General features: G+C 69.2%; 3 protein-coding genes across 3 annotated transcripts in view; 1 reads left to right on the forward strand and 2 right to left on the reverse strand.

Annotated features, from left to right (window-relative positions):
• ABCB8 (ATP binding cassette subfamily B member 8) overlaps nucleotides 1-4,432 on the reverse strand; it is a 4,976-nt gene extending 544 nt beyond the window's left edge. Inside the window, 19 exon segments of the mRNA XM_048295145.1 lie at nucleotides 1-114; nucleotides 436-583; nucleotides 690-823; nucleotides 976-1,059; nucleotides 1,062-1,069; nucleotides 1,184-1,241; nucleotides 1,244-1,319; nucleotides 1,487-1,520; nucleotides 1,614-1,719; nucleotides 1,843-1,940; nucleotides 2,010-2,095; nucleotides 2,179-2,340; nucleotides 2,420-2,525; nucleotides 2,597-2,691; nucleotides 2,762-2,871; nucleotides 2,874-2,916; nucleotides 3,336-3,577; nucleotides 3,580-3,608; nucleotides 4,333-4,432. Coding sequence (XP_048151102.1) covers nucleotides 1-114; nucleotides 436-583; nucleotides 690-823; nucleotides 976-1,059; nucleotides 1,062-1,069; nucleotides 1,184-1,241; nucleotides 1,244-1,319; nucleotides 1,487-1,520; nucleotides 1,614-1,719; nucleotides 1,843-1,940; nucleotides 2,010-2,095; nucleotides 2,179-2,340; nucleotides 2,420-2,525; nucleotides 2,597-2,691; nucleotides 2,762-2,871; nucleotides 2,874-2,916; nucleotides 3,336-3,577; nucleotides 3,580-3,608; nucleotides 4,333-4,409 — 1,810 coding nt within the window. The 5' untranslated portion in view covers nucleotides 4,410-4,432.
• A 384-nt stretch (nucleotides 4,433-4,816) lies between these two features.
• Nucleotides 4,817-11,940, forward strand: ATG9B (autophagy related 9B). The gene is given in 21 exon segments (XM_048295253.1): nucleotides 4,817-5,647; nucleotides 6,415-6,547; nucleotides 6,700-6,743; nucleotides 6,865-6,929; nucleotides 7,009-7,078; nucleotides 7,080-7,168; nucleotides 7,728-7,869; nucleotides 8,022-8,279; nucleotides 8,281-8,771; nucleotides 8,885-9,038; nucleotides 9,563-9,682; nucleotides 9,684-9,743; nucleotides 9,824-9,937; nucleotides 9,939-9,992; nucleotides 9,994-10,068; nucleotides 10,139-10,323; nucleotides 10,610-10,631; nucleotides 10,633-10,713; nucleotides 11,218-11,293; nucleotides 11,426-11,532; nucleotides 11,849-11,940. Coding segments are annotated over 20 exon segments (2,376 nt in total). The 5' UTR covers nucleotides 4,817-5,596; the 3' UTR covers nucleotides 11,518-11,532; nucleotides 11,849-11,940.
• Nucleotides 11,941-12,450: 510 nt separating this feature from the next.
• On the reverse strand, nucleotides 12,451-24,072 carry NOS3 (nitric oxide synthase 3). The gene is given in 28 exon segments (XM_048295374.1): nucleotides 12,451-12,659; nucleotides 12,748-12,942; nucleotides 13,227-13,375; nucleotides 13,807-13,928; nucleotides 14,105-14,192; nucleotides 14,416-14,626; nucleotides 14,892-15,070; nucleotides 15,359-15,413; nucleotides 15,415-15,547; nucleotides 15,893-15,971; nucleotides 16,474-16,603; nucleotides 16,731-16,905; nucleotides 17,368-17,484; nucleotides 17,570-17,637; nucleotides 17,903-18,007; nucleotides 18,161-18,256; nucleotides 18,258-18,306; nucleotides 18,402-18,475; nucleotides 19,007-19,201; nucleotides 19,327-19,428; nucleotides 19,784-19,958; nucleotides 20,387-20,526; nucleotides 20,759-20,900; nucleotides 20,983-21,074; nucleotides 21,541-21,703; nucleotides 22,248-22,396; nucleotides 22,703-22,805; nucleotides 23,900-24,072. Coding segments are annotated over 28 exon segments (3,546 nt in total). The 5' UTR covers nucleotides 24,037-24,072; the 3' UTR covers nucleotides 12,451-12,536.
• Between the last annotated feature and the right edge of the window lie 152 nt (nucleotides 24,073-24,224).

Raw genomic sequence — 24,224 nt, forward strand, 5'->3', positions numbered from 1 at the left:
CATCCAGCGCGCTCGTGGCCTCGTCCAGGATGAGCACAGCCGGGTCCTTGAGCAGCGCGCGGGCAATGGCGATGCGCTGCTTCTGCCCCCCAGACAGCGCCGTGCCACGCTCACCTGCGGGACACCGTGGGGACACCGCGGCGTGGGGGGACACAGTGGGGATGGTGGTGCTGCACCATCCCAGGGGACCACCCAACCCACAGCCGGGAACCCCCCAGAATGTCAGGGCCACATCAGCGTGGGGAGATCCCCCAGCCCAGAGCCAGGGACTCCCACATCCGAACCCTGTCCCTCCTGCTCAGAGCCCAGTGCGGCCCCAGCTCCCTCCGGCACAGCTGAACACCCACAGTGACCAGCAGCCGGTGTCCCTGCAGGACCAGGATCACCTCAGCTGGGGTCCCACACTTGCCTGACCCCCTTCCGCCCCAGCCATACCCACGATGGTGTCGTAGCCCTCAGGGAAGCTGCGGATGAAGCCGTCAGCGTTGGCGAGCCGGGCGGCCTCGTACACCTCTGCATCAGAGGCTCCCGGCTTCCCGAAGCGGATGTTCTCCATGATGGTTGTGCCAAACAGCACTGGCTCCTGCAGCAAAACCCCAGCCTCAGCGCTGAGCCCCAGCCAGGACCACCTCCCTCCCCTTCCCCAGGGACAGCCAGGAAGTCCCAGCCAGCACCACTCCTGTCCCCACCTGGCTGATGAAGCCGATGACCTGCCCCCGCAGCCAGGAGGGGTCCAGGCTGGCGATGTCGTGCCCATCCAGGGTGATGGTTCCCGCCATGGGCTCGTAGAACCGCTCCAGCAGCGCAGCCACCGTCGACTTCCCTGCAGAGGGGACTCCTGAGGTCCCCCTGCTCTGGACCCCTGGCTCCAGCAGCACCGGGCGGTTCCCAGTCCCTGGCATCCACTGGGCGCACTGAGCACAGGACTGGGGCGCAGGAGGATGCAGCCAGGGGGAGGGTGGGGGGTACTGGTACCTCCTCCAGAGGGCCCCACAATGGCCACTGTCTGGCAGGGGGGCAGGGTGAGGCTGAAGTCCTGAAGGACAGGGTAGCCAGGCGGGTGGGATAACTGCAGGGAGAGGAGCAGGGGCTGCAGGGCTGCAGGCACATGGTGCCAACCCCCCAGTCCATGGGGTGGCTCAGGAAGCCGTGTGGGGCTGGGCAGGGGCCCGGTGGGACTCACCTGAAAGAGACATGATGGAAGCAGATGTGTCCGAGCAGGGAGTGGGCAGGGATGGAGACCCGCCCTGCAGCGGCACAGGCGGCTCCAGCCTCAGGAGCTCGAAGACACGGGCACCGGCACTCAGACCCCGCACCACCTGTGGGGGAACAGCAGGAGCACCTCATGGACCCCCAGGTCCCCAGACCCCACCTCACTGGCGCTCAGACCCCACACGTCCCACAGGGAGGGTGGTGAAAGCACCCCCGGAGCCCTAAACCTGAACCTGCAGCCTCAGGGGGTGCCAAGACCCCCCACCTCACCTACCTGGCCCATCAGGATGGAGATGTTGGCCAAGGACCTGGGAGGTACAAGGGCAGAGGTTGAGCTCAGGGCTGTGTGGGGTACAGGCGGTGCCAGGGGTACTGGGGGTACCACTGGGCCCTGCCCTGACCTTTGCACTGTTTGCGAGGCCACCAGGAAGGACATGAGGTCACCAGGCGAGAGCTCGTCTCCAGCCATCAGGGAGCCACCAACAAAGATGGTTCCCAGGACGATGCCTGTGGGGTGGGGACAAAGCTGGGATTTGAAGGGGACATGCAGAAGGAGCATTTAGAGGAGGTCCTGCCCAAGGGAGTCCCACCCTACAGCCATCGAGGTTCCACTCCATGGCCCCTGCTCACCATTGAGCGCCAGGTTGGAGAGCCCCTGGAAGGCGGCGATGCCGAGTCCCAGCCGCTCGCTCAGATGTCCAGCACGGTCCACCTCGACAGAGAACAGCCTGGGGCAGGGATGGGTTGGGGTCCCCACTTCCACACCCTCGCCACCCCCAAGTCCCCCCCACCCTTACCCTGCTTGCTGCTCCTCCATGGCAAAGGCGCGCACAGTCCGCACGTTGCCCAGGGCCTCGTCAGCCACCACGGTGGCCTTGGCCACCTGCAGGGATAGGGAGGACAGTGGGGACACCCCACGCTGTGGCCTCGGGGGTGGTAGAACTGGGGGGCTCAGGTGAGGGTTACCTGTTCCTGTGCCTGGCGGGAGAGGCTGCGGAGGAAGGCGCCGATGACGGCCCCGGAGCCCACCAGCACCGGCAGCGCCACGAGCAGGAGCGCCGTGAGCTTGGGCGAGAGCAGGTACAGCGACACGAAGCAGCCGGCGGTCTGGGTGCTGCTGCGCAGGCCCTGGGGAGGGGGGCACAGTGGGTGGGGAGCTGAGGGGATGGGGGACTACCGGGCTTGCCCAGGAGATGGCCGGGCTCACCTGGGAGATGGCCAGCTTGAAGGAAGACTTGAACTCCTGGATGTCGGCCGTCAGCCGTGTCACCAGCTGCCCCGTGCGCGTGGCGTCAAAGAAGGCCACCTCCTGCCTGCCAGGGGAGTGGTGGGTGGGGGTCCCTGCGCCCCCACCTCTCCCATCCCCCGTCCCTGCCGGGGCTACCTGAGCAGGGCACTGAAGAGTGCCTTGCGCATGTTGCCGGCCACCTGCTCGCCGACGCGAGCCAGCAGCGCGATGTACCCGAAGGTCAGCAGGCCCTGTGGGACGGCGGCGTCAGCAGGGCCAGGAAGGATCCCCCACCCACCCTTTCGGGGGGTTGGCACTCACCTGCAGGCAGTAGACGGCAAGGAGGCGCAGGGCCGGGCGCCGCACCTCGCGCAGGTACGTGGGGACGTGGCCGCGGGCGCATCGGGCCACCACGTTCACCAGCTGCCCAGCAGCACCGGGATGCGCACGTTGAGCAGGGCCGCGCCCAGCGCCAGCTGCGGGGACAGACAGGGACAGCGGTGTCACGGCACCGGGACAGCAGGACATCAGGAGGGTGTCATGCCATTGCACCGGGACACCAGCTGGCCTGGCACAGCACCGGGACAGTGGGTGTCATGCCATGGCATTGGGACAGCAGAATCAGGATGGTAGGTGTCACGCAGGACAGTGGCTGCCACACCATGACATGGGGACAAGGGGCCACGCCCCTGCACAGAGACTGTGGCCATCACACTGTGGCACTAGGACAGTAGCAGCCAGTGACAGGCACTGGGATGGCAGGTGTCATACCATGGCAATGGGACAGCGGCCATCGTGCTGTGGCACCGGGACAGTGTGTCATTCCACAGCACAGGTGTGACACAGGGACAGTGGGGATAAGGGGGACCATGGCCACCCACTCGCCCCTGCTCACCAGGACGGCAGCTGAGAGTGCCAGGAGCTGCGGGCGGGTCCAGAACAGCGGCCAATCAAAGGGGGGCTCCGTGGGGGACTCTGGAGGCTCGGGACCACCAGGGACAGCAGGGGGCACCGCGGGGACAGTGGCCTCCTGGCAGCGCGCAGCTGTGTGCAGCAGCCCCAGCACCACGCAGCCTGTGGCTGAGCCGGCCAGGAGCAGGCGGGGGGCCGGAGGTGCGGGGGGCAGCCGGGGGCCCTGGCCAGCCCCAGGTGCCCCCCATACCTGAAACTGGGGAGAGGGGTGAGTGAAGGGTGCCCCAACGAGGGGAGCCCCAGGGAACCCGGGGACCCCCAGCAGGGGCAGCACTCCCCCACAGTCCGGTGCAGGGAGACCCCCACCATGCTCCTGCTGCTTCCCGGCAGCCCCGAGCCCCCCGAAGCCCCCACGGATCGCCCTGGGGACCTCAGAATCTCATCTCCCACCACTAAGAGTTGTGTTCCTCCCTCCAAGGGACCCAGGAGTCCAGGATCCCCCCAGGACTGCCTGGAACCCCAGAGTCCTGGCTCCCCCCACCAAGAGTTGGGGTGCCCCCACCACCCAGGGGACCCGTGACTCTGGGAACCTCCCGGGACACCCCAGGACTGCAGAGTCCGCGTTCCCCACACCGCACCACACCAAGAGTTGGGGTCGTCCTCTCAAGGCACCCCGGGTCTCCCCACGACCTGCCCACGTGTTCTCCCCGCTCTGACCCCCGCCCCGCTGCTCCGGGACACCCACGTACCCCTAAACCTCCCGGGAGCCCCGGCCTCCCCGTGGTCCCCCCGCAGGGATCCAGATGTCTGGGAGCCCCGCGAGTTCCCGGGACCTCCGACTCCCCCGCAACCTGACTCGCACCCCCGGGACCCCTGGGACCCCCGAGTCTGGGCTCCTCCCAGCAAGAGTTGGGGTTCCCGCGCTCCAAGGGACCCGAGAGTCCGGGATCCTCCAGGAATGCCCTGCATCTCCCCGGTACCTGCGCCCCAAAGCGGAGGGCGGCCGGAGCCGGGTCCAAGCGCCCGCAGCCCGCAGCAAGAGCACCGGCAGCGGCATGGCGGCACCGGGCGGGGGCGGCACCGGGGCGGCACCGGGAGGGACCGGAGAGGGCCGGGGGCGGGGAGGGGCGGTCCGGGCGGGCGGAGCCCCAACACCGCGGCCCGGGCCCTGCGCCGGCCCCGACCCGCACTGGCCCCTCTCCGGCGCCTCGGGCCCTTCCCCGGGTTCCGAGCCCTGACTCCTGCAACCCCCGGTCCCGGCATCCCCGCTCCTCCCCGGGACCACCTCGGGACCCCCGGACCTGTGCCGGAGCTCAGACCGCACACCGGCACCCCCCGAGCCCCGGGGCTGCTGTCGGTGCGGCCATGGCCGGCGGCGGGACCCGGGGCGAGCGCGGGGCTCCTTGAGCGTCCCGCACCGGCGGGGACGGGGGCACCGAGCCAGCACCGAGCGGCCAGGTGAGCACGGACGGGGAAGCGGGTATCGGGGGTGGCGGAGCCTCGCTGTCCCCGGTGCGGGGTCACCCCTCTCCTTCCCGGGGTCCTTCAGCTGCCCCGGGACCCCCCAAGCGGGCAGCACGGGGGCATCGGGGCAGGTGTGTCCCCTGCAGCCCCGGGGGTGCCCCTGTCCGCATGGGCGATCCCGGGTCACTCCCGGGGGTCACTGACGAGCCCCGTCCGTGTTCTTACGGCGCAGCCATGTGTCACCACTGGGGTTCGTGTCACCACGGGGATGTCACCCTGCCGTGGCCCCACCGGCAGGTCTCCGCCTCCCCGTGCGGAGTCGCGGGGGTCCCCGTTTGACACAGGTGACTCTGCGGAAGCACACGTGTGTCCTGGCAGGGTCACCGGGGCCGTTGCCGGGGGCCACTGTGTGCCCTGGCTGGCACATGCCCTGAGCTCTGCCCCTGGCCCTCGGGGGTGTCCCGGCTGCCCGGCCCCCGCCCGGGGATCCCCCCGGCCCCCCCGCTGTTTACACTCTCGGGCTATTTTCGGGCCCCGCGGATATTTTTGGCTGCCGGGTGCGGAGCTGGTTGGGGACGGGACGGGCCGTGCTGGTGTCACCCGCCAGGACACCCGATCCCGGGGGAAGCCGCCGCTGTCCCCGAGGGGGTGTTGCACAAGTGGGGGTCGGATCCCTCTTGCCGCATCAGCCCCGCGCCCGCGGCCCGCGCCGTGAGTCAGCCCCGGACAGGTGGGGCCGGACGGGTCACCTGCGGCCACTGGCCTGGCCGGACACCGGCTATGGCCACCGCGGGGGACGCAGGTGACGCGCGGCGCTGCCGCGGGGCTGCGGTAAGGGAGCCGTGGGGAGGTGGACAGGGGGGTCCCATCCTGCTCCAGGGGTGGGGGGTCCCATCCTTCCCCAGGGGGTGATGGTTCCATACAAGGGTTTGGGGTCCTTTCCAAGAGTTTTGGGTCCCGTCCTCCCCTGTGGGGGGTTGTCCCCCTGCCCCGAGGTCCGGGGTCCTGCCCTAGCCTAGGGGGTGGGGGGTCCAGCCCTTCTCGGGCCGGGGGTCCGCAAGGCACCGAGCGGCCGCCGAGGCTCAGGACTGTTCCCGAGCTGGTCCCACTCTGGGTTGCTGCTCCCGGCTCCGGGGTGCTGTGTCCGTTGTGAGTTGGGGTCTGTGGGGTGTCTGTGGGTACAGGAGTCCATGGGGAGGAGGGCTCTACGGGAAGGAAGGGTGGGGGGGGGCTGTGGACACAGGGGTCTCTGGGGAGGGGTGTTCCCCCACTCGGACTGGGGGGGGGCCAGCACAGCATGGAGAGGGGGACAGCTGGGGGAAGTATTGGGGTCACTCGGGCCATGCAGGGGGTCCTTCCCGGGAAGCCCCGCAGGGTCACGGCAAGCTCTGGCGCTGGCCTGGCCGGTGGGACAGGACGGGCCGGTGGCACCTGTGGTGTCACCTGCCCGCGGCCGGGGCCAGCTCAGGCCACCCGAATTCGGGGCACGCGGGCGGCGCTGCGGCACCCCAGTGGCATTTCCGGTGCCCCATACCTGCCCCCCGAGCCCTCCGCCCCACACCTGCCCCGCGGCGGCAGGTGCTCACGTTTCCCGGCAGGTGATGGCGGAGCAGGGAGAGGAGGACCGGGAGTACCCGGAATACCGGCGGCTGGAGGACTGCGAGGAGGACTCGCCCCCCGGCGAGGAGGAGGAGGAGCAGCTGCTGCTGCACGTCACTGAAGGGCCGACAGGTACTGGGGTCCCATCTGGTGGGGGATCCAGGGTTCCCATGGGCTGTTTGGGGGTCCCAGTGGGTGTTTCTGGGTCCTTGGAGGGGCGCGGGGGTCCAGGGTGATGGGGGTGGCACCACATTCCCACCTGACCCCCCTGCGTTTTCCCCCAGACTCGTGGCACCACATCAAGGACCTGGACAGTTTCTTCACCAAGATATCCTGGCACAGCCCCTGGCGGCACTGTGGGGGACATGGGGGAACATGGGGTGACTCTGGGATGGAGGTGGACATGGGGGGTCCATCACCCCCTCAAAGTCTCCTTAACCCCCCCACACATCTACCACTTCCACCAGAGGAATGGCTTTGCCTGCGTTGTGCTCTCGGACGTCCTTGAGCTGGTGTAAGTGATGCCACGTTGTCACCACGCAGTGCCACACAGCTGTGCCACAGGGGTCCCACTGACCCCCCTGTGCCCCCAGGCAGTTCCTGTTTGTCGTCACCTTCAGCACATTCCTGCTGTGCTGTGTCGACTACGATGTCCTGTTCGCCACCCCGCCCCCTCAACCACAGCCACGTCCCCGAGCACACCAAGGTGACCCTGCCAGACGCCGTGCTGCCCGCCCCGCAGTGCGCCCGCAGGTGGGCAGGGGGACACTGGGGCACACTGGGGGACATTGGGGGACATTGGGTGAGCTGTGCAGGGGTGCTGGTGCTGTGGGTGGCACGTGGGGTCCCAGTGGTGTGGATGTCCCCAAAGGGTCAGTGGCGGTGCGTGGCTACTGCTCCTGCTGGTGCCTGCATGGCCGTGCAGAGGTCCCAGTGCCACTAGCATGGCTTTGTGGGGGTCAGGGTGCCACTGGTGTGGCTGCCTGGGGTCCTGGTGCTGTGGGTGATGTGTGTCCCCAGCAGACTCTGAGACAGCAGATGCACACGAGGGGACTGGTGGCACTGGTGACACCTGTTTCTGCAGGCTCCAGGGCAGTGGGTGGCTGCTGTCTGTGAAGGGTTTGTTGGCACTGCTGACACTTGTGTCTCCACAGCCTTCATGTCAGCAGGTGGCTTCTGTTTCTGCTGGCACTGGTGTGGCGGGGGGGGTCCCAGTGGCGCTGGTGACACCTGTGTCTTCTTGGCAGGCTCTGTGGTTGGAAGGAGGGCCACAGGGGGGTTGGTGGCACTGGTGACACCCATGTCCCCACAGGCTCCGTGGCAGCGGGTGGCTGCTGTTCCTGCTGGTGCTGGCGGGCGCAGTCTGGCTGTGCCGCCTGGTCACAGCACTCCGGCGCCTCGTGGGCTACTGGGAGATCCGGAGCTTCTACATCCGCGCACTCGGCATCCCCGCGGTGAGGGGCTGGGGAGGGCCGATGGGGGCTGGGGTCCGGGCTGTGCCGTACGGGGCCGTGCGGTGCTGAGCCATGCCGAGTCACACCAGCGCCGTGCGGTGCTGAGCTGTGCCACGGGGTGCCCAGTGCCAATCGCCGTGCCGCCGTCACAGGAGGAGCTGTGTAACCACAGCTGGCAGTCGGTGCAGGCGCGGCTGCTGGCGCTGCAGCGGCGCCAGCCCCTGTGCGTACCACGCCGGGAGCTGACGGAGCTCGACATCCACCACCGCATCCTGCGCTTCCGCAACTACACCGTGGCCATGGTCAACAAGTCCCTGCTGCCCGTGCGCTTCCGCCTCCCGCTGCTCGGCCCCGTGGTCTTCCTCACGCGCGGCCTGCAGTTCAACCTGGAGCTGCTGCTGTTCCGCGGCCCCAGCCGCGCTCTTCCAGAACACCTGGAGCCTGCGGCCGCAGGTGAAGCGGGCGGGCTCGCGGCGGGCGCTGGCGCGGGGCCTGGCGCGGGCAGCGGTGCTGCTGGGGGTGGCCAACCTGGCGCTGTGCCCCTGCGTGCTGGGCTGGCGCCTGCTGCTCGCCTTCTTCAGCTATGCCGAGGGGCTGAAGCGGGCGCCGGGCAGCCTGGGTGCGCGCCGCTGGTCGCTCTACGCCCGCCACTACCTGCGCCACTTCAACGAACTGGGCCACGAGCTGCAGGCGCGGCTCGGCCGCGGCCATGCGCCGGCCACCAAGTACATGGACTCGTTCAGCAGCCCGCTGCTGGCCGTGCTGGCTCGCCACGTGGGCTTCTTCGCCGGCTCCGTGCTGGCCGTGCTCATCGTGCTCACCGTGTACGACGAGGACGTGCTGACGGTGCAGCACATCCTGACGGCCATCACGCTGCTGGGGCTCGTGGTCACGGTGGCCAGGTGGGTGCTGGATTGGTGGTCACGGTGGCCGGGTGGATGGGCCAGACTCTGTGCCGTGCTGGGCTGGGTGGGCAGCGGGGGGCTAAGGTGGGACCCTGCCTGTGCCCCTGCAGGTCCTTCATCCCAGACGAGCACTCGGTGTGGTGCCCCGAGCAGCTGCTGCAGCGGGTCCTCGCACACGTCCATTACCTGCCCGAGCACTGGCAGGGCCGTGCCGGCCGCGCCGAGACTCGAGCGGAGATGGCGCAGCTCTTCCAGTACAAGGCGGTGGGTGCAGCCCCTCCACTCCCAGAGACCCTCCTCACCAGGACCTCCCTGCCCTGGGACCATCCTCCCCACCCCCAGGACCCCACAGACTGGGAGCTCCCCATCCTGGGACTTCCCAACCCTGGAGCCCCCCTCCTCAGGATCCCCAGCCTGGACCCCTCAACCCTTGGATCCCCTGCTCCTAGAACCCCTTGCCCTGGGACTGCCTGCCCCAATCCCCTGCCCTGGGACCCCCCCACCCCCAGGACCCCACAAACTGGGAGCTTCCTGTCCCAGGATCGCCCTACTCTGGGCTCCTCCACACTGGGACCCTCCTGCCCCAAGACTCCCCACTCTTGGGACACCCCCATTCCAGGAGCCTCCTGCTTTGGAGTCCCCCACCCTGGGACCCCTTCACCCCAGGGCAGCCCTGCCCAAGGACTCCGCTGCCCTGGCACCCCCACCTTGGACATCCCACCCCAGGACTTCCCAATTTGGGACCTTTGCCCCGGGACACCCCCAGATCCCACTGCCCCCCTCTGCAGGTTTTCATCCTGGAGGAGCTGCTGAGCCCCCTCGTGACACCTCTGATCCTCATTTTCGCGTTTCCCCCCCGCGCCCTCGAGATCGTGGACTTCTTCCGCAACTTCACGGTGGAGGTGGCGGGGGGTGGGCGACATCTGCTCCTTCGCGCAGCTGGACGTGCGGCACCACGGCAACCCCCAGGTGGGGACTGGGGGGCCCGGGGGTGGCGGGCTGGGGCTGCGTGTCCCCTGTTGGGGTGTCCCATGTCCCTGTCCCCTCAGTGGCTGTCGGAGGGACACACGGAGGCCCCCCCGGAGCGCCAAGCGGAGCACGGGAAGACGGAGCTGTCGCTGATGCGCTTCGCCCTGAGCAATCCCCGCTGGCGGCCGCCGCCGCCCCGCTCGCCGCTTCCTCGGCCACCTGCAGGCGCAGGTGACCCGCGACGCGGCCACCGCGCCCCCCCCCGCGGCACCTGCTGGCCGAGGGGCCGCTGGCCGCGTCCCTCCTGTCCGAGGACTCGGCCCTGGCGGTGAGTGGGGGCGGTTCGGGGGGGCTGCGGTGTACTTTGGGTGTCCCCCTGACGAATGTCCCCACAGCCCGAGGGGCTGGTAGCCAGCGTCTTGGCGGCCAGCGGGCTGGTGGCCCGGGACCCGCGCTTTGGGCAGCCCTGCAGCACGGCCAGCGCCACCGCCAGCCTGCTGGCGTCCCTGCGGAACCCCCTGGGGACCCCGCCCTGCGGAGCCCCTGAGAGCCCTGGAGAGCACCAGTGCCCCGAGGACAGGTGGGGACCAGGGACAGGGGTCGTGAGGAGGAGAGACGTGGTGGGGACATGGGCACCGGGGGATGGGGGGCGTGGGAGGGGGGATGGCTGGGAGGGGTGTCAGGGCAGTGAGGGGTGTCACTGATGGGGGGCTGTCAGGGTGGCGAGGGGGTGTCACAGAGGGAAGGGGTGGCGGGGAGGGATGTGGTGGCAGGCAAGGGGTGTCACGACGGCTCAGGGCTGTCACAGCGAGGAGGGGGTGTTGTGGCGGGGGTGTAACCTCGTGCCACCCCTCCCGTGCCCCAAGGCCGGCGCTGAGTGAGTCGCGGTCTGCGCAGCCTGAGCCGCTCGGCGCTGCTGGCCGAGGTGGCCTCGGCCGAGATGAGCCTTCACGCCATCTACCTGCACCAGGTGTGTCACCTGCGGTTTCCGTGCTCCCCCTGCCCACAGCACCCCCAGGACACAGGTCTCTTGGGGTCCCCTGGTGTCCCCATGTCCACCAGAGTGTCACTGTCTGGGTGCTCTGCCTCGCCCCCTGGAAGTCCTGCCTGGCCCTGGTCCCTTGTCCCCCGTCCCTTGTCCCCAGCCCCATTCCAGGCTGCCCTATGCTCCCTGCCCCCCTGGGTGACACCCACCCACCATTCTCGGCCACGGCCAGATGGCGACTTGGGGATAAGGCACCGCAGCTGGTGTCACCCATGTTCCCCCTTCTGCCACCCCTTTGGGAGCTGGGGAGTGTCCTGGGCTGAGGGACCCCTGTCCCGCTGCCCCATGGGGGGCTCCGAGTGCCAGTATGGGGGAGCTCTGCTGTGCTGGGGGGCTCTAGCAGCAATAGGGGGGCTCTGGCTGCCTCTGGGGGGTGTTCTGAGCACTAATGCGGGGTCTCTGCTATTCCTTGACCCCTCTCCCCCACAGCTCCACCAGCAGCAGCAGCTGCAGGGCCCCGGCCCCCAGCCCGCGGGGGCACCCAAACACCCTTTCGTGACCACAGGTGAGCACCGGCCGCGTGGTGTGTCCCGGGGGCTGGGGGGACACTGCTGACACCCCCCCATCACCGCGGGGCCGAGCCTGGAGCCAGGGCAGGGCGGGTTCTGGAGGTCCTGACCCCCCTCGTGCCCCCCAGGCTCGGCTGCCCGGGCCTCGCAGCTGCGGGAGATGCCGCTGGGCGGGTGGGCCGAGGAGGAAGAGGAGGAGGAAGAGGAGACGATGACGTAGCCGGACCCGGCTCCGGTGAGTGGGGACACGGGGGAGCGGGGACCCCCGGGATTGGGCCATGGAAACCCCCGGGGGTGGGAGACGGGACGCCCCGGGGCTGGGGACATGGTGACCCCCAGGGCTGAGGATACAGGGACTTGGGACACGGAGACCCCCGGGGCTGGGGTTCAGTGGGGTCTGGCTGCCGTGTGTGCCGGGGTCCCCAGTTTCTGGGGTGCCCAGTTTTGGGGTCCCCAAGTGCCAGGGTCCCCACTCTGGGGCCCCCACTCCAGGATCTCCATGCTGAAGTCCCTGCTCTGGGGTCCCTGCTGACACCCCGTTCTCTCCGCAGGGTCCTGGTTGTGCCGAGACCCCCCCGGAGGTGCCGGGGGAGCCTCCAGGGGCACAGTGGGGGGCTCGCCGTGCCCACTATGCTGCCAGGGGGGCCCTGTCCGTGGGAGCCCCCTGCTCGGGGTGTCCCTGGTGCCCCCACTGCAGTGCGGGGTCAGGGGTGCTGCCAGGGGCCCCCCCAGGTGCTGTGTTTGGGGGGGGCAAAGGGCTGGTGCCCCGAGCACCAGCCGAAATAAAGGTTTACAGAGGGGCTGTGCCCGCTGGCTGTGCCCGGGGGTGGGCTGGGGGTCCCGGGGGGGCGATGCCGTGGATGGGGGCAGGGCAGTGTGGGGTGACGCTGGGGGCTGTGGGCAGGTGGCAACGGTGGTGCTGGCGTGGTGCCACTCAACTGCAGCCACACAAGTGGGAGCCACAGGACCATGGCTGTGGCCCCCTCCCACCGTTTCCCACCCCTCAGAGCCACAGGACCGTGGCTGTGTCCTTTTGCCCCCCATTTCCCACCCCTCATGTCTGGAGGGTGGCCAGGTGCCCCCAGCAGTGTCACAAAGCCCATCCTGCCCTGTGCCAGCTCCCAAGCCTCCAGTGCCACCGCGGGAGCCGAAGTGTGGGGCCGGGGGTATCAAAACTAAACCTTTACTGGGGGGTGGCGGGACGGGGGCGCAGCCACAGGGACCCCCGCGTCCCCGCGCTCAGGGCGCCGGGCCCGGCGGGCGCCGCTCCTGCAGGGAGAAGGACTGGCTGCGGATGCGCAGGGCCACCTCCTGCGTGCGGAACGTCAGCCCGAAGATGTCCTCGTGGTAGCGGTTCTTGTCCTGCGGGACAGGTGTCAGGGCCGGGGCCGGTGTCCCCCGTGTGTCCACAGGTGTGTCCCCTGTGGTGTCCCCGTGTCCGAGCCCTTACCCTCAGCTCGCTGATGACGTCCCCCGCCTGCCCCAGTGTCATGTTGCCTTCCTGGGCCAGGATGTGCTGCACGGTCTGCAGCACCTCGGTGGCCATGGTGACATCCCCGCACACGTACATGTGGCCCCCGTGCTGGCAGAGCACCTGGTGCACCTCGGCCGCCAGCTGCGCCCGCAGCACGTCCTGCACGTACGTCTGGGGACACACAGGGACGATGGCATCCTGCACCCACCCAACCTGTCCCCAGGTTCCCATCCTTGCCCTGATCCTTTGTGTGCTGTCCCTGTCCGTGTCCCCAGCCCCCTCATCTCCATCGCTGGCTTAGTGTCCCCCACTAATCCCTGTCCCCTTCATTTCCATCCTCACCTTGTCCTTGTCCCCATCATACCTCCCTCCCCAGCTCCAAGCCCATCCCAGTCTGTCTCCATCCCATCCCGGTCTCAGTCCCCATCCCCATCCCACCCCTGTCCCCGTCACACCTTGGGGGTCCCGGGCTCACGGGAGAAGGCCGTGAGCACCTGGCTGAGGGCCCCCTGCTCCCGCGCCTCCTCCATCTCCTCTCGGTAAATGTGGTCCAGGGCAGATGAGCGGCACCCGAACACCAGCACCATGGGGCCCAGGGGGCCACCTGCAGGGGGACAATGTCCTCGTGTCCCCACACTCCACGTCCCTACAGCCCCGCTCACCCCTGTCCTGCAGCCCCCCCTGTCCCCACATCTCCCCATCCCCATGTCCCCACGTCTCCAGTCTCCATCCCTTCCCCATGTCCCCACGTCCCCAACCCCTTGCTCACTGTCCCCATCTCTTGTCCTGCCTCCCAGTGCCACCATGTTCTTGTGTCCCTGTGCCCATGTCCCCATATGCCCCACACCCCCGCATCCCTCCCATCCCCAGCTCCCAGTCCCCGTCCCCAGATCCTCCCAACCACCTGTCCCCATGTCCCCTTCCCCATGTCACTGTTTCCCCATCCCCCTGTCCCTGGCCCCCCCCCATCGCCCCCTGCCCCCCATCCCCAGCCCCCCGTGTCCCCATGTCCCCAGCCCTGTCCCCTGTCCCCACCTCCGGCGCGGAGCAGGTGCAGCCGGTGCTGCCAGAAGCTGCGGAAGGGCGCGACGCCGGTGCCGGGGCCCACGAGGATGCAGGGGGTGTCAGGGGCGGGCGGCAGCCGGAACGAGGGGGCCCTGCAGCAGTCGGGGGTCACTGGGGGCCCTTGAGCTGTCGGGAAATGGGGGGAGGGCAGGCGGGGGGTAGGTTGGGGGGAATAGGGGTAGGCAGGGGACGTGTAGGGGAGCATCTGAGGAGGACAGAGAGGGATGGCAGGCGGGGGACACATGCGGGAGGACAGGTGATCCCTTACCCCCGGATGAAGGCTGGCACTGTGTCCCCGGGCTGCAGCCGCGCCAGCCACGTGGAGCAGACGCCGTAGTGGAGGGGACCCTGCCCGTCTGTGGGGACCAGAGGGGGCTGGTGGGGGTGCGGCAGGTGGCACCCCCAAAGGCAGCCCCTCACAGAGCCTCCCGCAGGGACTGGCGACTCCTCTGTGCCCGGGCAGGGCTGGAGAATGGGGGGACCTGAAGATGCTCTGGGGACACTGGAGAAATGCTGGAAACCCTGAAGGTGCCCTGGAGGTGCCCGACTGCGCCCGGCCCCGCCCCTGCCCCCGCTCACTCTCGCTGTGGTAGGTGACGACGGCCACGGTGAGGTGGATCTCGCCCGGGTGGGCGCCGGGCGCGGAGCTGATGGAGTAGTAGCGGGGCTGGAGCAGTGGGAGCTGGGAGAGCAGCAGCGCGGCCGGCAGAGCCACGGACGGGAACTCGGCCAGAACCTCCGGCAGCGTCGGGCACCGGAACCACTTCCACTCCTCGTACAGCCGAGCGTCCTGCGGGCACAAGGCTGGACAGCGGGGATCCCACACCCGGCCCCCGGGCCCCCCCGTGCCTGGCACACCGACCAAGGGGACCAGCACCCACCCGGGGTGGGGGAGCATCCCAGTATCCGGTGAGGGAGGGATCAGCATCCCGGTATCCAGACAGAGAGGTAACCGGCATCCCAGTACGGGGGGAGGTCAACAACCCAGCACCCCAGTACCCCAGTACCCCCCCGCCCCTCTCCGGGTGGTGACCCCCCACCCCACTCCCCCTCACCTGCGCCAGGCGCTGGAGCCGCTCCCGCTCCGCGGGGTCCCGGGCCAGCGAGCCCAGGAGCTGCAGGAACTGGGGGGTCGGGGGGGCCGCCACGTCCAGGTAGAAGGTGAGAGCCTGGGCCAGGGTGCAGGGGGGCAGCCGGTCCTGCGGCACCCAGCACGGCCCGGGGGTGGACCCACCTGGGGATGGGGGGATCGGGGCGCTCACTTCTGTCCTGTGCCCTTCCCAAGGCCCTTCCTCTTTTCCTTCTTCTTCCCACCCAGCCAAGTCCGAGCGCCTTCCCATTCCCTTCCCCAGCCCCTTCCTCTTTCTCTTCCCAAGTCTCAGCCCCTCTCCATCTTTCCCCGGTCCGTAGCGGCGGGACCCCCTCCTGTCCCCTTCCGGTACCGAAGGGTCCCCCCACAATCCCCCCCGTGCCCTCCATACCGGCAGGTTCTCCCCCAGTCCTCCCCGTGCCCCCTCCGTACCGGCGGGGTCCCCGTCGCGGCTCTCCATCCCCAGGGGCTGCTCGGGGGGCGGCGGGGTCCTCCACGCGCTCCAGGACCCCCCGCACCAGCTCCTCGCGGTTGGCGGGGAACACGCCCAGGTGGTCCCCGGGCAGGTGCCGCAGCCCCCCCTGCTCTGCGCAGCCCACCCGCACCAGCAGCGTCTGCCGGCTGGGGGGCACGGGGGGTCAGCGGGGGGGACTGGGGGAACGGGGGGTCTGGGCTTTGGGGGTGCAAGGGGGACAGCGGGGGTGGAGGGTGCCACGGTGCGGGAGGGGCAGCGGTGAGGGGGGCCTGGAATGACGGGAGGGGCGAGGGGTCAGCGGGGTGCAGGAGGGGTCAGCGCGGGACGAGGTGGGGCAGACACGGGATAGGGGGAAAGCGGTCCCGCGGGTCCCGGCAGTGGGGGGTGTCCGCGGGATGGGGGGACCCCGGAGTCCCGGGAGTGGAGGGGAACGGGAGATCCCGGGGGTGGGTGGGGTGGGAGGTGGGGGTCCCTGCGCGGGGGGATCTCACCTGGACTCCTCACTCTGCAGGTTCTCCACAGACAGCACCGAGCAGGGGAACACCTGGCGCTTGTGCAGCTGGGACAGTCCTGGCGGGCGCGGGGGGATCATGGGGGAAGTGGGGACACGGAATGCAGGGGAGGGTACGGAGGATTAGGGGAGCACGGGAGGCTGGTGGTCACGGGTGGTTGTAGGAGGACACGGGAGGCTGGGGACACATGGGGACACAGGGATACATGTAGGGCTGGGGGACATGGGGGGCTGAGGGGTCATAGGGGGACTGGAGGGACTGGATGGCCACGAGGGGACACGGAGGGGCTGGGAAGGAGCAGGGATTTGGGGGGACACGGAGGAGCACGGGGGCTGGGGACTCATGGGGTGACAGGAGGGCTGGGGGAACCAAAGGGTCTTGGGGAGGTCATGAGGGGGCTGGACGAGTCCCTGGGGGGGGGTGCGAGGGGATCCCCCAGGATGCTCGGGGGGTGCTATGGGGTGTCCCGGGGGACACGGGGCAGATGCCGGTGACAGGTGCGAGGTGACACAGGGAGGTCCCGCAGGGGTCGGGGGGGGGGGTCCCGGAGGAGTCGGTACCGGCCAGAGTCTCGGTGGCCTGGGGCTGTGGCACCAGCCGGTGCCTCTGGCGCTTCCAGCCCTGGGGCGGGGCGAACAGCTCCTCGGCGCCCCCCGTGCCGTCCCCCACGCAGAAGGTCTCGCAGGCAGCCTGAGGGTACGGGGGGGGTGCAGTGGGTGCCGATCAGGGGGGCCTGTGTGTGCCCCCCAACCCTCGGACCTGGCAGACCAGGCGTGCCCAGGTGCAGAACGGATCCTGAGCCCCCCCAGCCCCGTACCTGGAACACCTGGCGTGCCCAGGTGCGGAACGACTCCTCCTGGGCGCACAGCTCGTCGCCCTCGCCCAGGGGCAGCACCCGCTCCCCCCCCAGCTCCTCCAGCCGCGTGTCCACGGCCCGTGCAAAGGCACAGAAGTGGGGGTATGCCCGGGACCCCAACCCGAACACCGCAAACCTGGGGGGAGAAGGGGGGGTGAGGGTCCCCAGGAATGTGGGGGTATGCCCAGGACCCCGACCTGAACACCACCAACCGGGGGGGGACGCAGTGTGGGGGGTCCCCAAAGCCAGAGGGGTCAGGCCATTACATGAGGGGGTCAGGGTTGGGGACCTCGGGGGCAGCTCCTGCCCCTCCCACATCTGCAGGGCAGCCGGGGCTGGAGCTGCCAGTGCCGGTGTGAGCCCCAAGCCCCAGCAGGGCAGCGTGCCCAGGCCAAGGACCCCACCCCATCCCTGTTCCCACGGCCATGACCATGCCCATCCGTGTGGCCTCGGTACCACAGGACTCCCAACATGCCCAGGCTGAGAACCCCATCCCAGTACCCATCCCGTGCCCATTCTATGCCCATCCCCATCCCCATGGCCATGCTCTGTCCCTGTGGCCATGCCCATCCCATGCCCATCCCCGTGGCCTCGGTACCGCAGGGCTCCCAAGGTTCCCGCACTGTCTGTGTTGCTCAGCTGCCGCCGCTTCTTCTTCCAGGAGGACACGAGCTGGTCGGACTGGGAGACGCTGTTGAACCGCAGCTTGTAGCTCCTGGGGGGTTAGGAGGGTGAGGACGGTGAGGGGGGATCCTGCCCCGGCCCCAGTGGAGACCCCCCAGGACCCCCGGGGTGCTCACATGGGCGGCTCCACCTGGGAGGTGCCAGTGTAGGGCGATGTCATCTCCATCAGTGCCTTGGAGAAGCTCTGTGGGGGGCAGAATGTCACTCCCACATCCCATCCCCACCCCATACTCATCCCATCTCCTCCCATGTCCATCTCACTCCCCTCCCATCTCCAACCCCAACTTCATCTTTATCCCCCTCCCTATCCCATCCCATCTTATCCCATCTTATCCCATCTCATCCCATCTCATCTCATCTCATCCCATCCCCATCCCCATCCCCATCCCCATCCCCATCCCCATCCCCATCCCCATCCCCATTGCATCCTCCTCTCATCCCATCCCTACCTCAGCACATTCTGGAGGGTCTCCATTCCCAAATGTGCTGGTGACCACCAAGACCAGGGTCTCATGCTCCAGGGCCACCACATCATACTCATCCATGCACAGCACCTTCATGGAATCCCAGGATTAGGATCCCTCCACAGAGCTGCACCTGGCGCCTCCCCTCGCCCAAACCCCTGCCACAGGGCATTTGGCCTTTGGCCCCATGGGGGGAGGTGGGTGAGGGGAGCTGTCCCAGTTCTCCCCCTTTTTCCTCCAAACCTTGGGATCAAATGCCCGTCGGAAGAGCTGGCACAGATTCCAAGCGTAAGTCCGTGATTTCCCAGTCTCCGTGGCATAGAGGATGGTGGCCTTGACCCCGTCGCGCCATCACGTGTCCCATGAGCTTGGCCGAGATCTTGACAGCGCTGTGGGATCCCCAGGGCCACCATGGGATCAGCATGGGATTCCCAGGGGATCCCAGAACTCCCAGGGGATCCCCAGGATCATGGGGTTCACCTACTTGGCCACTTCCTTGAAGGTCTTTCTCCGGGTGACAGTGGTGCCTTTGGACACGTAAACCTTCCAGGCGTCCGGCTGTGGGGCGCGAAGGGGCCGGTTGTGGGGCAGAGGGGCCGTGGGGGGAGAGTTGTGAGGCAGAGGGGTTGGGGGTCTGTGGGATTGGGGAGCAGGAGGGGGGGTGGCTGTGGGGAAGAGGTGTTGGGGGTCTGTGGGGCTGGACCCGCCTGGTACCAGAAAGTGAACTGGGGGTCATGGGGGCTCGAGGGGGGCTGGAGGACTCCCAGAGGGGCTGAGGGAGACCCTCAACTGGGTGCTGGGGGTGTCCCAGAGGGTGCTCAGGGGGTGCTGTGGGGTGTCCCGGGGGCAGCCGTGGGGTAGATGCCGATGGAGGGTGACGCAGAGGGTTGGGGGTTCCGTAGGGATCTGCAGTGCCTGGGGGAGTCCCAGAAAGTCCTCGGGGATCCAGGGGGGTCAGTGCCAGCTGACCGAGGGTCTCAGTGACCTGGGGCTGCAGCACCAGCCGCTGCTTCTGGCACCTCCAGCCCTGGGAGGGGGGCAGAGGGGCTGGGGAGCCACGGGGTTGGATGTGTGGGGCAGGGGTCCCACCTGGTAGCGGAAGGTGGGGCTCAGGTGGTAGTTGACCATCTCCTGGTGGAAGACAGGTGTGAGACTGCCCGAGAGGGGGGGCACGATCCAGGCCCAGTCCGCAGGGCACCCGCCCCGCGCCCGCCCCTCCGCCGCCAGGTGCTTCATGAAGGACTCGGTGGCTGCGTGGTGGTCCACGATGGTCACCTGGGCCACCTGCGGGGACAGGGGGGCAATGGGTACTTGGACCATTTATGGGGATGGGGGGTGCAGGGATGTGGGGTTCCTATGGCCCAGCAGTGTGGGGCTCCCAGCACTGGGGGGCCCAGAAGGGGTCCCACCTGGAAGCTGTGCAGCACGGCCACGTTCACCTCCACGGCTGCCCGGTCCTTCCAGAGGGATGAGCTTGTCCCTGTGTCCAGCCCCATGCGCTGGGCCACCTCCTGTGGGGGGTCAGCAAGGCAGGGTTGGCCAGGGGGTCAGCCAGGCGGTCCCCGAGGGGTCCCGGATGGGGTCCTAGTGGTGTCCTGTTCGGGGTACCAGAGGGCTCCTGGGGGAGGTCCTGGGGGTGACCCAAGCATGGTCCCGGTGGGAGTCCCAGGGGGGTTCTGGTGAGGGTCCCTGGATGAGCCTGAAGGGGGTCCCAGAGTGGTCCCAGTGGGGGTCCCTGGGGGGTTCCGGGGAGGTCCAGTGTGGAAATCTTGGGGAGTAGCAGGGGGCTCCCAGGAGGGATCCTGGGGGGACTGCAGTGGGGTATGAGGGCTGTCCCTGTGGGGTCCCGGGGGGCCGGGGGCTCACAGGCAGCACGTTGTAGCGGTGGCGGTCGCAGAGGTTCCGGGAGCCGATCTCGGTGCCCATGTACCAACCATTGAACGGCGCCGCGGGGAACTCGAGACCCCCAATCTCCAGCAGCAGGTTGGCCACGGCCGGCAGCGCATGCCAGCGCAGCCCCAGCTCCGAGAACCACTCCAGCCTGGGGGGCACGGAAGGGCTGTGGGCGCACCCTCACAGACCCACAGCGGCCCCGCGGCCCCCGGTGTGGGCACCCAACCCCAATCCCACCTGTGTCCCAGTATCCCACCCGGAGAGGGGGTCAGCACACCAATAGCTCAGTCAGGGAGAGGATCAGCATCCCAATAGTCCAGAATCCAGCCCGGGAGGGAGTCAACAACCAGGTATCCCAGCCGGGGAAGGGGACAGCATCCCAGTATCCCAGCCAGGGACGAGCCCAGCACCCCAGTATCCATCAAGGATGGGATCAGACCCATGTCTGCCCCATGTTCCCAGCGGGGTTCCCCAGCCTCCATCCCCTCCCCCGAGGTGACCCCGTGGGACTTCAGCCCAGGGCATTGGGAGAGTCCCGCGGCCAGAGGGATTCTGGGGGGTCACAGCCCCACTCACGTGGGGTGCTGCAGCGGCACCTCGAGGACCAGCTCCGGGGGGAGCGGGAAGAGCTCAGGGGACTCATCGGGGCTCTGCAGCAGCAGCGGCAGCACATCGAAGCGGCCCCCCCCGGGGTTCCAGCCGTGTTGGATGCAGAGCTGGGAGGGGAAAGCGTCAGGGAGGGCCACCAGGAAGTGTTTGGGGGTGCAGAGATCGGGGGAATGGAGGGGAGATGGAGAGGTGGACGGAGTAGTATGAGGAGGGGGATGGAGGAGAGATAAAGTGGGGACGGAGGGCGGCATGGAGGGAAGATTGAGCAGGGGATGGAGAGGGGATAGAGGAGGGATGGGGAGGTGGTGAGGGGGCCTGGGGGCGCAGGGGCTCCCCCACCTCGGTGATGTCCACATTGGCAGGGTCGCCTCGCACGGAGCCGTCAGGCTGCCGATACCCCGCGTATCGGATCAGCTGCGAGTTCCAGATGCGGAAATCGCCGCGTCCCGGCGCCCGCGGGGGGAAGATGGTGATGGCAGACCTGGGGGGAAGGGGAGGGCCGGGGAGGGCCGTCAGGACACCCTGCAGCCGCGGGGGTCGGGGGGGGCCGGGGGGATTCTCACCGGATGTTGCCGCGGTTGGTGGCGAACTGGATGTGGGAGCACAGGAGGCTGAACATCTCCCCCAGCCCTGCGCAGTCCCGGGCATCAAAGACCTGCGGGAGGGACAGGGTGGGGTGTGGGGGACCCCTGCGGGCCAGGTGGGGTGGGAGTCCCCCTGGGGAATTTGCAGGCCAGGGGGTCCCTTGGGACAGGGGTCCCATGGGGCGGCGGTGGCATGGGGTCTTTGTTGGGGTGGGAGTTCCCTGCGGAACCAGGGTCCCCGTAGGACAGGGGTTCCCGAGGGGTTCCCCTGGGCTGGGGGTCCCCATGGAACAGGTGCAAGGCAGGGTCTCTGTAGGGTGGGGGTCACCGCAGCACACAGGACATGGTGTGAGGGTCCCCGTGGCGTGGGGGTAACCGTGGGGGGGTTGGTCCTGGTGGGTGCCCGTGAGATGGGGTGGCATTCCTGTGCGGGGAGTTGGGGTCCCTGTGGTTTGGTGTCCCCAGGAGTTTGAGGTCTTCCCGTGTTGGTGTCCCCGTGGGCTGTGGTGGGTGAGGGTCCCGCGGGTGGGGCCGCACCTGGAGCTTGTTCCACTGGATGCGGCCGACGCAGCGCGCCGCGTTCCGCCAGGCCTGCTTGGCTCCGAACGCCAGCTCGGGCTCCCGGAGCCGGTACGAGCCCGAAGCCGCGATGTCGGCGGCCACCTCCCGCAGCCGCTGCGTGTGTGCCGGGGAGTCCTCCCTGCAGGGGGACCCTCAGCATCCACGGACACTGGGACCACCCCCCAGCACCCCCAGACACTGGCAGCCCCGGGGGCGGGGGCCCAGCAGGTACAGGGGTGCGGGGTGCTCTGAGGCAGGGATGGGGATATGGGATGTCCCAGGGCAGGGATGGGGATATGGGTGTGCTTTGGGACAGGGGTGGGGATATGGGGCACCCTAGGACATCTCTGGAGCTATGGGGGTACCCTGGCGTGCAGATGGGGATGTGGAGTGCTCTGGGCAGGGATGGGGCTGGGGATACTTTGGGGCAGGGGTGGGTTTTTGGGGTGTCTCAGGAAAGGGATAGGGATATAGAGGTGTTTTGGGCAGGGGCGGGCCTATGGGGTGCCCTGGGGCTGTGGGGTGCCTTGGTGCAGGGGAGGGCGAGGCAGTGGGGTGCTCTGGGGTGGAAATGGGGCCATGGACAGGGCCGGGGCTGGGCTGTGGGTGCCCCGGGGCCGCGGGGCGCCCATGCCCGCTGTGGGGGTGCCCATGTCTGTTGTGGGGGTCCCGTCCCCGCTCACCGCCGCAGGGACACGTAGTACTGGGTGATGAAGTCCCGGGCCAGCTCCAGCAGCTCCTCGGGCGGTCGCGTCCCCTCGGGGGTGGGGGCAGGCAGCGGCCGCGGCAGCACCAGGGACCCCAGGCAGCGCTGCCCCGAGCAGGGCAGCTCCTGGGGGGTGATCTGGTGAGCTGCCCAGATCGCCGGGACAGACGTCCCGGTCCCTGTATCCCCTTCCACACCGCCCCGCCCGTGCCTGTCACCCCGGCACCCCCCAAACCTGCACCCCCAGCCCCGCCCCCTGACTTTGCCCCCCCATCTGCCTCCTATCCTGCAGCCCCCCAATATGCAAGTCCAACCTGCACCCCCAGCCCTCTGCCGCTATCCCTGCGCCCTCTCTTCTCACCCCGCCAGCCCCACACCCCACTCCCGTGCCCCATCCCCGCTCCCCTCAGCCGCGCCCCGCGCCCCCCGGACCTGCCCCGCAGTCGCGCAGAGCGTGTCGTAGCTGATGCTCCCCGTCTCCCAGTTCTTCAGGCGAGCGAAGCGGGGGGGCTCCGCCGGGGAGGAGGGCGCAGGGCTGGAGGGTGACACGGGACACCCCTGAGCCCTGTCCGGGCGGGGGGGGGGCCCAGCCGGGGGTCTCGGGGGACTTGGGGAGAAACCCATCCACCTCCCCCGCACTTGCTCCCGCGGCTCTGACACCGGGACCGCCTCGGGGTGCGGGGACCTGTCCGAGGGGACGGCGACAGGAGAGCACTGGGTGGAGGGGAGCAGTGGGTGGGCTGTGGCGGGGGCAGTGGGGGAGGTCCGGGGACTTCTGGTGCTGGAGGCGGGGGGGGGGGGCGGGTCTCGAGCCCTCGGGTCAACTTCGTGGGGACGGGGCGTGGCAAGGAATGGAGGGCAGGGGGTGAGGAGGCGCAGAGGATGGGGGTGCTGAACTGGGGGGGCAGAGACTGGGGAGGCTGAGCTGGGGGGGATCAGGGGATGCAGGGGAAATAGGGGATGGGGAGCTGAGCTGGGAAGTCAGGGAATGGGAGATCGAGATATGGAGGGCTGAGTTGGAGGGGTCAAAAGTTGAGGGGTCAGAGGATGGAGGGGGCGCGGGGCGTTCCTGGCCCTCGTGTGAGTGTGAACAATGGCCATGAGTCAGACCGGGCTCCGGGCCACCGAGGGGGGTGGACACACCCCCCTCCCGTCCCCGTCTCCTCCGAGCTGGGGGGTTCCTACGCCTCCATCCCCACCGGACCCCATACGCCCCTCCCCATACGTGCCCATATGTGCCCCCAGATCCCGCTCGCCCCAGCGCACCCCCGGGGGTCCCACGGGCTGCTGGGGCCACGCCGTGGGACAGGAGACACTGTCGCGACGCCACGGGCAATGCGCACAGGGCTCTGCTGCCGGCGGGCTCCGTGTTCTGCCCCAGTGACCCATGCGAGCCACCCCGGCAGGGACGCCTCCACGGCGGGGACACCTCCACGCCGGGGACACCTCCACGCCGGGGACACGTCTCCGGTGGGCTCCAGGCATGTGCGAACGTCCCCGTGAGGGAGGAGGGGGTCCCCGTCGAGGCTCGGAGCTGCGGCAGGTGAGCGCCGGTGCCCCGGTGCCCTGTCCGTCCTTTCCACTCCATTCCTCCGTATCCCACCCCGTCCATCCCACCTGGGCACCTACTTGGGGGGCTCGGTGACAGCGGCGGAGGCAGCGGTGACAGGGGGGTCCTCGGGCGCGGGGCCGCGCGGGCGCGAGCAGAGGCCGAGGCCGGGGCAGGCGCGGGGGGCTCCGGACAGGACCCCCGGCAGGTTCCCCATCGCGGCCCCACTGAGCCGGGAGCGGCCGCTTCCCGCTTCCTACAGCCCGGGGAAGTGGTGACGAGGCCGCGACGCCCCCGCCCCGTGCACAATGGGCACCGCCACCTCCACCGTCACTGCCACCGCCACGCGGCGTGGGACACACCGGGGACCCCACCGGGGGGCGTCGAACCCAGTGTGACCCCCGG

This window comes from Corvus hawaiiensis, chromosome 1, assembly GCF_020740725.1.
Source record: "Corvus hawaiiensis isolate bCorHaw1 chromosome 1, bCorHaw1.pri.cur, whole genome shotgun sequence".
Classification (NCBI taxonomy): Eukaryota; Metazoa; Chordata; class Aves; order Passeriformes; family Corvidae; genus Corvus; species Corvus hawaiiensis.